This window comes from Clupea harengus, chromosome 23 (genome assembly GCF_900700415.2).
Source record: "Clupea harengus chromosome 23, Ch_v2.0.2, whole genome shotgun sequence".
In the NCBI taxonomy this organism is placed as follows: Eukaryota; Metazoa; Chordata; class Actinopteri; order Clupeiformes; family Clupeidae; genus Clupea; species Clupea harengus.
Genome location: NC_045174.1, coordinates 9,533,123 through 9,548,045, shown reverse-complemented (window position 1 = coordinate 9,548,045; position 14,923 = coordinate 9,533,123). Strand labels below are relative to the sequence as shown.

Here is a 14,923-nt window from a genome sequence, read left to right as displayed (position 1 = left end):
TCAGCAGAGGATTATGAATTAATTCTGTACATCATCTCGCCGTAACTTTTGAACGTATAGATGCTAAGTAGCTGCTACGAGCTAGGATCATATGGAAACTGAATATGCATGAGGTTTGGGAAGAAGCGCTGGCTGAATGCGGTCTTGGATCCTGGCCGCTTATCGGCGCATAGGGTGCCACGGAGTCTCCCCACAGGATAGATCACAGAGGATGGCGTCTTCCGCTTAGAGCCCCACATACACATCACACAGCCAGAGGCCTCTCTGTGAGGCATAGCAAATCCAAGGCTCCCATGGCGGGGCTGTATGGCAGACTAATATTCACAGTGTCTTGCCTCTGTGCTCCCTTTCTCTCGCGGATCAAAGGCTGAGTAGATTCCATGTTGTTTGATGTGCGGTGAAAACACAAGGCACCTGCAGAACGCCAGCTCCTCCCCAACACATGCACATGTTCATGTATAACACACACATACAGGCAGACACACTAACACATGGGCATGTTCATGTATAACACACACATACAGGCAGACACACTAACACATGGGCATGTTCATGTAGAACACACACATACAGGCAGACACACTAACACATGGTCATGGACACATACAGATATGTATATAAAGATAAATAGCTGAATATACATTCACACAAGACACAGTGCATAAGCAGATACTTTACACACATATATATACAAATGCAATAAATATATGTATAGACACACTTGAAAACACACACACACACACACTCACACAAACACACACACACACACTCTCTCACACACACACACACACACACACACACACACACACACACACACACACACACACATACACATACATACATACATACATACACACACACCAGTATCATGCAACTAGCTGACTATCTCAATCTACTTTCACATTAAACTGAGTCAATCCCTCCTCTTAACTCCATGACTGTTAAGAAAGAATATGAAGATATGTACAGTCTCACATGCTTAAAACCCTAAAGTAACCACAGTCTAACTTAAATCCCTCATAAGAGAGAAAAAAAGAATGTAGGATTTGTAAGCCCACTGCAGTCTGCGCTTATCAGCTCAAATCCCTCTGTTGGCTGCCGTTCCAGAAAGTTTTGCGCCAGGCCGCTCCGAAAGCACTGAGTGGTGTAACCGCGGTGACCTCAGTGCCACAAGAAAGTATGGCAGACCCTTTCTTTCACTGAACATTTAATCACGTGCCGCCTCTACGTCTGTTTTTGCAGCTTACCCTGATGAAAAAGCGAACTTGGCCTCCCTTGTGAAGACTTACTTCATGGTAAAATCCTCCTTTAAGGCTGTGTTAAAGTTACATCGAAAGAAAGGCGGTGTTAGCATTTTCTAAACTGAGATGCTTAAGTGTAAGATTGTGTAAGAAGTATTCGGCGGGCCTGGATGACAGCACAGGTGGAAGAAGCAAGTTTGGGGCCTGGCAGGAAGGCTTGTATAATGAGACACACATCACTGTTTTTCACAGATCCCTGTGAAAACTGCACTGAGGAGCAATAGGCCAGGGGGTATCAAAAAGGAACACATTATTTTGATGAGAGTGGGGCATTCAGATCAAAGGAATTCCTTTGCTTTCACACACAGATACTGCGGGCAGTGCTCACACACACACACATGAACATACAAATGCAATCTTACTTATACCTTATGGAGAAACGCCCACCTCCCAAACACATGTACACACACATACACAAAGGTGTGTCATGCGGTGTGACTGCTTGAGTAGAATGAGCACGCGCCCCCTGTGAGCGAGCAACCGGGACCAATCAGCATGGTAATTAAGGTTTGTTCGCCGTGCTCTCATTCCTCACGAATGTTTCGTTCCTTCCTCCTCCTTCTCCCCTAGATTCCTCTCTCATCCCTCTCTCCCCCACCCACAATCAGGCGAGCACATCTGTCCACATCCATGGCACACTGATCTCACCTTTACTTGTGTGAAATGCATAAAACCAGTGACAGGTTGTGATCTTTTGGTCGCATTTTATAATAATAAACTTTATTTATATAGCACCTTTCATGCAAAATAATGCAGCTCAAAGTGCTTATAAGTGTCTTTAGGTACTGTGTACATAATAAGTAATTAATTAGCATCATGTCCAAGTTAGGGATGGGGTTGGGGTTAGCGTCTAATCATCTAAGAAGATGTGTTAGTTTTAGGTTACGTTTATTAAAGCTACACAAAACGGTTAACTAATAACTAGAGATGCATCTCCTGAGACATGGGAATGAAAACAGTGCACAGGAAATTGGGACAAAATTGTGTTGAAGAAACTATACAAGAACACATATATCGATGAATAGAGATATCATCTGTCATCTTTACATGACCATAGTCACTCTTCATACTAGCTATCCTAAGTAGTTAATGAGTGGTTAGTTATCGTAGATATCACCCTTATCAGTTTTGATTAAAAGAAACAAAACATCAGCTATAATGTAGGCTGTAAATAATCCGCAGAGTTGGTGGTTTCTTATTTTATTTAAAAACTGGCAGAGTGAGTGACGTCACAATATGCGAACAGGGAATTGCAACCATTTTTACATGAGCACTGCAGGGGATCCGAACGAATGTGTCAGAGTTGTCGACATCTCCAAAGAGCAAGGAGCAGAAGCAGCACCAAAAATGGGTGGAATAAAGAAAAAAAAGAAAAAAACTCTAGAAAAGCAATAGTGTGATTGGTACGGAGGGAATTTCAAAAGGATTAAAGGACATAGTTAGAGAGGCCCACAGTCTCCATATTTTACCTGAATGCAACGTCTTTTTAATTCCCTGCGTGAAAGATCCAGCTTAAGGCCAAAATACTACTGTACTGCGACTGCCGCAGCGGCTGGCCACGCAGTTGTATCGATGGACTCGTTTTAATTTATGGTTCTCCAAGGGTTGTGCTTGTAGCAAAGCAATTCACCGCCAGAGTAATAGGTGGAGCAACGTTTTTTTTCTCAAAAACGACCTTAGAGAAGCCTACTTTCCCATGACATCTGTGGGCGTGGAAGTCGAAGGCTTGCGTAGCCTTGTTGGATAGTTAAAAAAATTGGGAGACGCACGCAAGCACGCGAGAAGGGGTACGAAAGCACACAAGGGGCACGCAAGGGGCTCTTGCGCTTGCATGTTTCTGAAAATGGACAACCATAAATTTAGCTTTAGAGTGCATGAGAGAGGTCTACCCTGATGTACCCATGACCCTGTGGGCTCCTCTCTCCAGAAACATCTCTCACTGACCAAAAAAAGTATTTAAAGGAATCCAATCAGGCACTTAGCAAACTCAATGGCTGCTAATCAAACCCACGTCCACTTCCCCTCTAACCCTGCTCTCATCCACACTCAGCCTGTGCCAGATGTGCATTGTGGCCTCTAATTGGTCCAAAGTGAACTGCACAACCCCTCACGTGTGGCCAAATGTTTCAATGTTTTCTGGGCGCACAAGGGCAGTGGCAGGAAATCCAGGCCCCGGAGCAAAAGTTTGTCACACTCTCTCACTCTCGCTCTCGCTCTCACAACACCTAACAGAGCAGCTCTTTCCCACGCCATACAGGCCGACTGTAAAAGCCCTCTCCCAAAATGCACGTGTTCAGCTCCCACTGGTATCAGCCTCCACCAGCTCTCTGCTGGCCATTCATATGTGTAGATATGTAAATGTCACAATGTCATCTATATTAATTGCAATTAGTGGGAGGCTACTTATGTATCTGTGCACCTGTGTGTGCGTGTGTGTGTGTGTGTGTGTGTGTGTGTCTGAGAGAGAGAGAGAGAGAGAGAGAGAGAAGTAGAGAGACACATAGCTAGAGAGAGGGAGACTGAGAGTCTGTCAATGTCAGTGTTCAACTATGTGTGTCAGTGAGTTTATGTGTGTGTGTGTGTGTGTGTGTGTGTGAGTGTGTGTGCGTGTGTGTGTATGTGTGTGTGTGTGTGTGTGTCTGAGAGAGAGAGAGAGAGACAGAGAAGTAGAGAGACACATAGCTAGAGAGAGGGAGACTGAGAGTCTGTCAATGTCAGTGTTCAACTATGTGTGTCAGTGAGTTTATGTGTGTGTGTGTGTGTGTGTGTGTGTGTGTGTGTGTGTGTGTGTGTGTGTGTGTGTGTGTGTGTGTGTGTGTGTGTGTGTGTGTGTGTGTGTGTGTGTGTACCATTGTTTGCCTGTGTTTATTCCTGTGTGTTTACCATCCATGTAGGTATCTATCACTCACCGCTCCGGCTGCGCAGCATCCGGGCGGAGCCGTTGGCCCCGTGGGAGGGGTGGTTATTCACGTTGCTGTCCACTGTGTTCACTTCTACTCCCGGCTGCTTCAGCAGCTCCTGCAGGGTCCTGGCAAAATAAACACATCTTTGCTCTAAACACAGTTCCAATAGGATAGGAGTAGTGCCACAGTCAGGGTTTGGTGCATGTTTTGGGGATGTGCATCACCGTACATGGAAAAGGAAAACTGGTCTGTCATTATTTAAATGTTGTTATTGTTAATAGCAAGGGATTTGAGGTCAGGTATGTTTGTGTCTACAATATGGTAAAATCACTTAGATTTATTGGCAAGCCATTTAAAAAATGTATGGATTTTAGCATTTTATGCGTTAGTCTTTGGTTGGAGTTTATCCCCGAATCCCAAATACATCTACTTTTGTTGTGTTTAAATACACAGAGCTGAATGTTAAGATTAGAGAATGGGGCTTATACCAATTAATTAATAAAGTGTGGTTTGGACAGCAGCAGGAGAAAGAACAGAGCGACTCTTTAAATACAGTTTCTGTTTCTGAGCTCTTATGCTTGTTTTCACTATGGTGCAGGTCAATACCACTCTAAATCCACAGAGACCATACATCCAGTCAGAAAAAAAGAACAGTCTTAGCCGTGTGTGAAAATAACTGCCTCAACATGTCAATACAATTAGTCGAGTTAAGTGAGGAATGGCACATCCCTGTGGATCAGGTCAATTGGTACTATGCTGACATTCTAAAGTAGACAGGAGGTTGAAGTTCAAATTGTATTTAGTATTCCCCCTTTGACTTGCCTCAAAACTACATATTCTCATAACAATATCATAATGGATGATTCAGGGACATGAAATATTCACTATAACCTACAGGTTTAATATTTCTGTGGTCAGGAATATAACCTCTAATGGGGGTCCACTTCCACACCATCTGTGTGTGTGAGTTTGTGTGTGTTTTCACCTTCCCTGCGGGATGTGTTACTGTACTGCCGTGTGAAATGGGATGTAACCCATCCCCCACTCCCGACACACACACACACACTTTGCTGCACACGGCTAGCTATACAGGTTGACAAGATCCAGTGTGATGTCAGGATCACTCCCTATTTGTGACCTGCACCCATGAGAGCTTTGTCCAGAGAGAGAGAAAGAAAGAGAGAGAGACAGAGACAAAATGAGGACATCGGTACATTATTACACAGTCCGATGGTAGAGCTGCGGGAGCAGGACCATCTGTGCCGCAGGAGATATCTACCACTGTACTGTTGAGGAGTCAAGCTAAAAAAAAGGAAACTCCCCTGAGGCACAACAGCTTCCATGAATGTTTGAAGCCCCCTTGTGTGTTCATGTGAACTCTGTTCAAGAATCCTCCCACGTCTCTGCTAAATGTTGCTACATCAACCACATTTGCTTAACTGAGTGAAAACTGTCCAAAGGTTCAACCAACTGAGTTAAAGGGAAACTTCAGGATTTTTATCCTGGGCCCGATTTTCCCATATTTTTAGGTCCATATTTTTACAAGGGACAAAAACTCGGTCCAGTATTGAGTGAGAAAGCTATAACCGGCAACCACAAAACAGCTATACAATGGGGCAAGCATCTGCGTCGAAGCAAAACGCTTGTTTCCGCCACCGACAGGCTCATAATGTTATTATAAGGGTCTGACTACATGGAAAAGATCCCTAGAGAGGGCCTAAGGCCCAGGGTAAAATATCCAGAAGCCTCCATTTAATTTGAGGAGAAATGACTGAAGCCCCTGACACATCAAGCTGATGGTCAGCCGCCAGGCAATGTGAGGCCATCGATGAGCGTCTGCAGTCCTAGTCTTTGTGATGTGTCCCGCACCATTGGCATTAGTAGGAGCCCTGTCGGTAGCTTTTCAAATGATTAAGCATGTTGAATCGACTGAAAAGCTAGTAATCGGGGCGAGAGAGATTATTTTGATTTAATTTATCTCTAGCTCTTGACACCGGTTCAGGAAGGCCCCTTGAGCCTGTCGCTGTAGTAGGCCTATCCGTGATTGCACCCATTTAGTGCGGTTTCTCCTTATTTCTACTTTTCCACAACCAAAACACCAAGGGCTGACAATGCCTGTGCCATTTGCAACTTCTTCTCAGACATATTCTCGATTAGAAGTAGCTATATTACGAAGCCGTCTGTGGAGAGTGCAAGTGGTGTGAAAAAGGTAAGCAAACGTTGCTTTGTTCATGGTTTGGTACGGAGACTTATCTTCTCTCTTGCAGGCGCAGAACATACGTGCTAGTTGGTCGTTGGCTGTAGTCTTTGCGTTGTGTTCAAGTGCAACTTTCGGCCCAGTCAAAGACGACATCGCTGTTAATTCTTTAATGTCGGTTTGGTGTGGCCCTAGCTTAATACAACACGACAGAACTTATTCCACAGAGAAGATTGCGAAAGGTATTCTTTTTTTTCACTGTATGGTAGTGACATAGTACTTTTGCATGCTTTGTCATGCTTACAGGAATTAAGTCTTTAGGTATCACCTCTTTGAGGATTACTGTAGTGGAAAAAGGGTTTTTACTGTTAATTGCTTCAGTTATGCCATTACGCCTCAGGTAATGTAATTATTCTTGTTTTTATCAGTAATCAGAATTGTCATCAGGAACCCCATTTCCAAGGGACACACTCCAGCCTCATTAGATCTCCCTTGACGGGCCTACAATGACCCCTAACCCCCAGCAAGTCAGTCAGCCACGTTCTCCTGCGGCCACGGTGATGCTGTCATACTTTCACCCCTGTCACCGTGGGAACAGGGAATTCTCACGGAACACACCTACCACAGAGACCTAGAGTAAACACCCAAGGCCAAGAGCCAGCATCCCCTGTGGGCAAACTCCCTGGTGGGTCGCTCATCTGATGTTGGGATTCCAGATAACAGAACTTGGAACGAGAACAAGCAGGCGCCACTCGACAACAAAGACTGTCATTCAGGAAGGCAGGTACCCCTCGACAGCAAAGACCTTACTAGGTTGTAAGACCTTACTTTCATCATAAGGCTTTTCATCATAATTATGCGCCAATGGCTATCAGTGTACCACTTATAAGCCTACTTGGAGAAATCTGTTGTTGTTGTCCCTTTGCCAAACTGTAGCTGCCCACGAGGGACAGAGGTGTCGCTGTGAGTGTCAAGCCCAAATATTATAGTGCGTAATGGATGCCAAAAAAATGAGCCTTCAGGCTATGCCAGCGCTGGGTCCCTCATGACAGACTCAAATTTGTGTAATAGTGCCCCGCAGGCAAAAGATGCACTGCTGCCATGCCACTGAGGACCGAGAGGTTCTGCCTAGTACTGATACTATTCCTTTAGTGAGCAGGAGTTTCACTGCTGAATGCGGCTGGCCTGTGGACTTAAGTCAGCTCAATGGATTGATTATTCCCCACCCCATCTCTGGCTCGCTCTGACTTCCCCTCAAAGTCTACAGCGCTCCCTCTGTTTCAAGCTTAACCTGTGTCTTTGTAATTATTTAACTCATATATTCTCTGTCGTGCTAGCTTGATCTCTTTTGCACTCTCTCTCTCTCTCTATCTCTTTATCTCTCTCTCTATCACATTCACACATACACACACACACACACACACACACACACACACACAGCCTGAGGCTCTCCATCCTCTCTGAGTTGCTAAATATTTAGCTGATTCTGACACTTCGGTTACATCAGAAAAGCATGTCGACATACCTACAATCCAACTGTGCAAGGAAGTCCTTTTATGTTTTTATAATGCCAAACGTATCCTTTAATTGGTGGAAGGGAATTGGTATCTAATTGGACACTAGTGTCTTAAAACAAAGCCAAAAGCTGTATTTAGAGCATTGTAGTAGCCTTTACTTCACATTATGAAAGGGGAAAAAACGTTACATTCCACTTCAAACCTCAGTACTCTCCTAGATTAGTTGCTAGTACACTCCAACACAAGCCTTCCCTAACCCACCCCACATCCTCTGGCATTATGTAAAACACAACTATCTTTGCTCCTGGGCCCATGCGACATTATCATCCTTTTGTGGAATGCAGCATCTTATCGCATTATGAGGAGGAAAGCTGTAGACTGCTTAATGCTTCGTAGCAATAAATTATCCCCCCTCCCATGTCCATGTCCAGATCTCTGATATCTAATTAAACACACTCTCCCCTTGTCCTCATAGGAGAACTCCGACAGCCCGATAAGTCCATTTCATAATCACTTTGCATATCCAATTAACCTGACATGAGCATTAACACATTGGACTGTGAACGAAAAATGTTATTTAATACGAAACTAGAACAGACATTTATCGCTCTCAGCTCCTGGTGTGTATTCTCTGTCAATCCTAATGTTCCTGCGATAGCATCAGCTTCACTATCACTTTCCCACTGGGCAGAGTTTAAATTAGCACTGCCAACTTCCTAATAAAGAATAATGATATCACAAAAAGGGAGAGAATGAGAGCAAAGGAGCTAAGTATACTCTCTAATGCACAACACGCGCCGATAAATCTGGACGTCCTCTTCGCCCTTCGCTAATATTGGGCATCAACCTCTTGCCTTATTTGCCCTTACTTTCTCTTGGTCTTTGTCTCTATCTTTCTTTCGTTCATTATTTCTTTCTTTCTTTGTCTCTGTCTCTCTCTGGAAGGCAGTCAATCAGTCAGTCATCCAATCAATTGCCCCTCCTCGCTCCTCCTCTCTGTTCTACCCCCCCTTCCTCTCAACTTCATCGGCAAGCCGGTTTAACTTCGCTCAGCTTCATCTGTCAGGTGGGATTAGGCCAGTGGTGCACAGCTCCTGACAAAGAACCGCTCCCTCCATGTCCCTCCCTCCCCGACACACACTGCCATTAATTACAACATGATATGACAACTCACCTTCCCTTCATCCCTCTCCAGTGACAGATTAATGACCATTTTAGTTATGTATAATAATGGTAAAAACGGGACAATCAGATGCAATTATCATCCGTCACATCAGCTTTCATTCAGTCTGGTCATCTTTTTGTCACACATTAATGGTTCTTTGTCACAGACATGGATTAAAGGACAGTTTTTTTTTAAATTCATGGATATTTTTGTTGAGATAGAAAGAAAAATACAAGAAACGTCTTAGTATCATTTATTTGATCGTTTAAGTCCCTCTTGTCACGTCAAGAATGAACAATGACTATCAAAGTTTGGCATTGTGTAGGGGAATCAATTCCTTCAAGCTTAGTTTGACGTTTATCCTTGTTTTATGTGAATGCTACAGCAGAAATTCATGATGAAAAAATTCTTTAATCTAAAAATCAGCCTATTTAATTTCCCTCGCCCTGATTTTCGAAATGCCTTGATGACGTTTCTATCATAAGGCAAACCTGGCATATTCTCAAGCCTTCTTTTGTAAACAATTGCTAATACTATCTGCGCAACCACAGCAGTGATATGCTAATCTGAACACAACGTGTGATTATCTCCATGATACAAATGCAAATGGAACTAGAGACTGAACTGTACAGCTTTTCTCCTGCTCCTTCCACAGCACCAAATACGATTCTGTGATCCTCAATCCAGCACAATCAAAGCAAACAGTGGAACACACTTTATTTTAACTTCCTCTTCCGTCTGGACAGTCTGGGCAAATATTAGCTCCAGGTGAAGCTCAAGTCTTGAGCCAAGTGGACCTACATTCATAAAGGGGACAGCGACACTGATCCCTGTTTGTTAACGGATTGGCCCCAAAACCTGACATCAGTTTGACAGGGCGCAACGGGGCTCCAGAGGCTGAGAGCAGAGGGGAAGGGTGGGGAGCCGGGAGGCAGGAAAGGCCAGCGAATGCCCACCGCGACCCCACTGCAGTGGGTGAGCAGATTAGACGAGAGCACCATCACCCAAATCAGAGAGACAGAAAAGACCCCCATGAAGATGAGACACTTGCTTTCAGTGTCAGGATGAGTTAGGCCAGTATGGAGCCATAGGAGAAAGTGCAGAGGGTGCAGGGGCTGGCGGGGTGGGGGTGGGGGGGTCGGAGGTTAAGACATGGAAGGTAAGAAAGGGATGGCTGTAGTTGCAGAGGATGACTGTGGGTAAATTAGAAATACTGACAACTTCTTGCAAAGTTATTTTTTTCTTTTTTAAACAGCAGGTTTACTCTGACTCATGCACTTTTGATGTTATCAAAAAAAAAGAAAAAAAAAGAAAAAAAGTCAGTCACATTGAGGCCCGAGCATCAATGGATAGAATATTTAAGAAGTGTTGCTCATCAAAGAAAGAGAGACAGAGAGAGAGAGAGAGAGAGAAAGAAAGAGTAAAATGCAGAGGGATGGACAGAACACAAGTGAATGAGTGAAGTGGGAGAAATCGCAGAGGGATGAGTCTTTCCTGCCTTGACGCACGCGCATATGTTTTCCGTGCGCGTCCTTACGCAGGGCTGTAGATCTGTTCTTTCACAGGGTCAGAACCTTTCAGTGACTTCGCTACACATTATATAACATGATAACTCAAAGGCCCTATGTCCTTGGGGAAGAGCGTACATATACACTCAGCGCTTTCTCATGGGCGGGGGTTGGGAGTTGGGGTGCTACACTACACATTCCCTGGCCCAGATTGTTAATCTCTGCCTTTCTCTAGGTGCAAAACAGCATGGAGGCCGTGCTGTTGCCTGTGGCCATCCCCACGGCTGTTTTGATGTTTTCTCTGAGTGGTGATGTCAGCTGCACTCCCTGGCGCTAAATGTCGCCGTCATGACTCCTCCTGGCAATTTCAGCAAGGTATACTGTATTTGACCAGTACTCTGGAGTTCATTTGGTGAAGGTCATGGCTCTCAGATAGAGATATTTATTAACAACATGGACAGCACATGCTCTCTGCAGTATATTCCCATATACTGTATGCTTGGGCTTATTTTTTTATTCCAATCTTTGGATTCTGATAGACTGTCGTAATGACAAGGGAGAATGCACACGGGTTTATTTTACTGAAATAACTCTCACCTGCTAAAGAAGAAATACATGTGAAATTGGAACAGTCTTGCCTGCAGAGGGGCTAAAAGGGAAATTGAGTCCATAATTAATCAAACGGTCCCCACAGACATTGAAATCACTTTGGACATTTTGTTTTCCCCATTTAGAGCCACCGGCTTGGAATACCAACTTTTTGTGGCACATTTTCAAAAAGCACATTTGTGGATACAATTCATAGCATTAATAGTCTAAAATATGAATGTGTTTGTTTTAGATAAATGAAGGTCTAACATTAGGAAAATATGCATATGAGCTATCCCTGTGGCTAACAAAACATGCCCAGGGCTGTTATTTGATGCCATTGCAGTCTTCTGTACACATTTTAGCAACCCAATATAAATCGTTCTCTGTGAACCAGAGACTACAGGGAAAATCAAAACTTTCTCCTCATCTCTGAAGAACCTGTGGCTGCTCATGCATTAGCCTGGCAAACACCTGCACCGTCTGCACCGGCAGATCTGAGGTCATTCAACAGAGGAGCACTAGCGAGAGACTCTTAAACTGAAATTTAGCTTTAATCTCTTTGCTCGGCGCTAATCTGAAGAAAACTGTTAATCTTGTAAGAAGTGTTAATCTTTGAGGATGTGTTAATCAGTAGCGGGGTGCTCTATTTTAGAGAGGTGGTAACCTTCTGGAAAAAAACTGTTAATCTTCTGAATTGTGAATTCGGAATATTTATTCTGGGGGAAAAAAGAGGAGGATGTCTATTAGGAATAGAGGGAGTCACGTGAAAGTGGGTTTTTTATGAAAAAAGAAAACAAAACCTTTTAATGATTAAATTATTGCAATAGCCCAGCTCATTATCAGAGGAGACATCCATTGGAATTCAAAGTAACTGAGCCAGCCGTGTATACGCCTCCTCCCACTGTCCTCTGATTTCTGGGAGATGAGGAAGGGGGGAAAAAAGACAAGGACAAATACAGAAAATGAAGGAGAGCCCACGACCATGAGGGGGAGAAAGGTGACTACAGCCAGGAGGAATGGAGAGAGAGAGGGGAGAAAGAGAGAGAGAGGGGGGAGATGAAGCAGGAGTCTCTTTGTTCCATATTTCTGTTCTTGGCAAAGAAGTCCTGGGGGTGGTGTAACCTTGAGCCAGATATTTACACTGATTGCATTACATTTCCAGTGTTATTGCATTACTTTTCAAAGAGAAGCTATGATCTGTGAGAGGATATGGGGAGGTTACCCACACCTATTATTTTCTTTCATCGTTTTTGTTTTATCGTCACTGTTATCATACGACCACCAAAGAAAAAGCTATTATTTGATTGTTTTGCCCAAAGGGAATTCGGAACCTTCAAGACCCCCTCTACCTTCTAGAATGCAAAACTGTTATGTCATCCTGGGACGCACAAACGTGCGGCTGAATGCTAAATAAGAGAAGTCCCCTGAGAGAGTGAAGAAGAGTTTAAAAATCCAACGCAAAGACAACTGTGCTTTCCATACTGGCCCAATGTGACCCAAGTGAAGTGACACGTAGTTCACAAATAACAGAACTCCACTGAGAGAATTAGCAAGTTCAGAGTCCCAAGCCAAAGACAACTGTAGCCTACTTTTCCTAACTGGCATCAGTTATCATTGCTGTGGGGATATGTGAAGCGGCGGTCCACAAAACCACTTTCACAATTACCCTCACCACCAGAAGTCCTAACTCACACACCCACAAGCCAAGCACTGGTCCCACTTCCATCTATCAGACCCCCCTCTTGCCCCCCGGCCTCCCCTTCCTCACCTGGTGTTGCTCAGGTCATTCTGCCCCCCTCTGCTCCTCTCCAGCCCCAGCTTGGTGAAGATGCCCACCAGCACCATGATGGCCACCACGCCGCAGATGATGTAGACGATCATGTGGGTGCGGTCGCGCTCCACTTCCATCGGGTCGGTGACCGCGGCCTCGGGCTTTCCCGTGTTGGCCCAGAGCGGCGTGTCGTAGTTGGAGCAGGAAGTCTGGTCCAGCCGCTGCTGGCGGAACTGGCAGCAGAAGCGGTAGAAGCAGGTGCCGCAGCAGTACAGGAAGACGCCCGCCGTGCAGTTGAAAGGCGGGTCCCACTGGCCCATCACGTCGTAGTAACCCCGGCAACGCATGCCCGTCGTCGGGACCGTGTCCTCCTCCACCTCGGCGGCGGTGGGGGTGGTCAGGGTCAAAAGGGAGTCGTCCACCGACTCGGTGGTCGCCGGAGTGAAGGAAGCCACGTCCGTTTGATTGGTGGTGGCGGCCATGTCCAGGTCGGTGGTGGTGTCCTCCTGGGCCAGGGACGCGCACCCCAGTAGGGACACGAGGAGAACTCGGAGCAGCACAGAGTCAGACATCATTCTAATCCCCATCACCCTTAAACACACACAGTTCACAATTCACCAATAGAGAGATCCCTGAAGGGGGTAAAAGGAGCAAGGGGTTAGTAAGTGTGTTTTTTTAAGCGGTGTTGGTCCACCTGAAAATCAAAATTCCTCCCCAGAGACGTTCAGTCTTTTCCTCATTACGGTTGTTGGTGGTGTTGTTGTTGTTGATGAAGATGATGATGTTTTAATTATACGATGACACAAGCTCAGAAATGGTTTTCCAAGCGGGAATATTACTCACATAGTTGAAAATGTCAGATGAGTAATGCAAAGCCAAAATAATATTTACAAAAAAACTTACATAATTTAATATCCTTGTTGCTCAACATCCAAAAAACATCAAAAATTAGAGATAAGGCATTAGCCCCTCAGCAAATTTCAACAGAAAAGCAGCCTCTTCGGGTTACTGAACGACTCATCTCACGTCAAAATTGATCTCAGTCAGAGCATCCCTGAGAAAGTTGTCACTTCAACGCTACTGCCTTACCGTAGCCTTCTCAGTACCGCTCACTAAAAACACATTTGTCTTGTTTACCTTTAAAGTACACTTCAGAATTCTTCATGGACCTGAATGTAAATCCCCTAACAGTCCTCTCTCCCGCACTTGTGTTTAAGTTCCGTCCCTTTCCCAGGAAAAACATCCTCACCTCCACAGTTTTCGACTATATTTCCTCCCTCTTTCACTTCTAGATTATCCCGAGAACGTCAAAGACAGGTAAAGGCTCAAACAGGTGCTTCGCTCTTTTTAAATCCAGTTATTGCTGCTCAGGGTGCCGGTGTTAAGCTCCGGGGAGAAAAAAAAAAGAAAGCAACAGTTCTGAATCCAAATGAAAATCCCCTCTTGTATGACAGAGCAGTCTGCACTCCACTTTAGTGCATCACACAGAGAAAGAGAAAGAGAGAGAGAGAGAGAGAGAGAGAGGAGGAGAGCGAGTGAGAGTAGTAGCGTTCACATCCAGCTGCTGCTCACATTATCCCGGGAGGGAGAAAGAGAGAGAGGAGGGGATGAGAGAGAGAGAGAGGAGAGAGAGAGAGAGGAGGGGATGAGAGAGAGAGAGGATAGAGAGAGAGAGGAGAGGGGAGGGGAAATTGCAACTTGGCTATTGAAGGATGCTTCCGAGCCTTTGTGTGTGTATGTGTGTCTTTTTTGTGTGTGTGTATGTGTGTGTGTGTGTGTGTGTGTGTGTGTGTGTGTGTGTGTGTGTGTGTGTGTGTGTGTGTGTGTGTGTGTGTGTGTGTGTGTGTGCTTGTGAGTGTGCATGTGCTAATACATTTCTGTGTGTGCACTCTGATTACATTTGCACGCTATATACGTCACGTTTCTGATAACTCTCATGTCTATAATGACCTCCCTGGTCCGTTCACGTG

General features: G+C 44.8%; 1 protein-coding gene across 1 annotated transcript in view; it reads right to left on the bottom strand.

Moving 5' to 3' along the window:
• The window catches only part of shisa8b (shisa family member 8b), a 34,568-nt gene extending 20,056 nt beyond the window's left edge, over positions 1-14,512 (bottom strand). Inside the window, exons 1-2 of the mRNA XM_031561398.1 lie at positions 12,951-14,512; positions 4,211-4,329 (exon numbers count right to left, since the gene is read on the bottom strand). Of these exons, the coding sequence (XP_031417258.1) occupies positions 4,211-4,329; positions 12,951-13,540 (709 nt within the window). The 5' untranslated portion in view covers positions 13,541-14,512. The remainder of the gene's footprint in view (positions 1-4,210; positions 4,330-12,950) is intronic.
• Between the last annotated feature and the right edge of the window lie 411 nt (positions 14,513-14,923).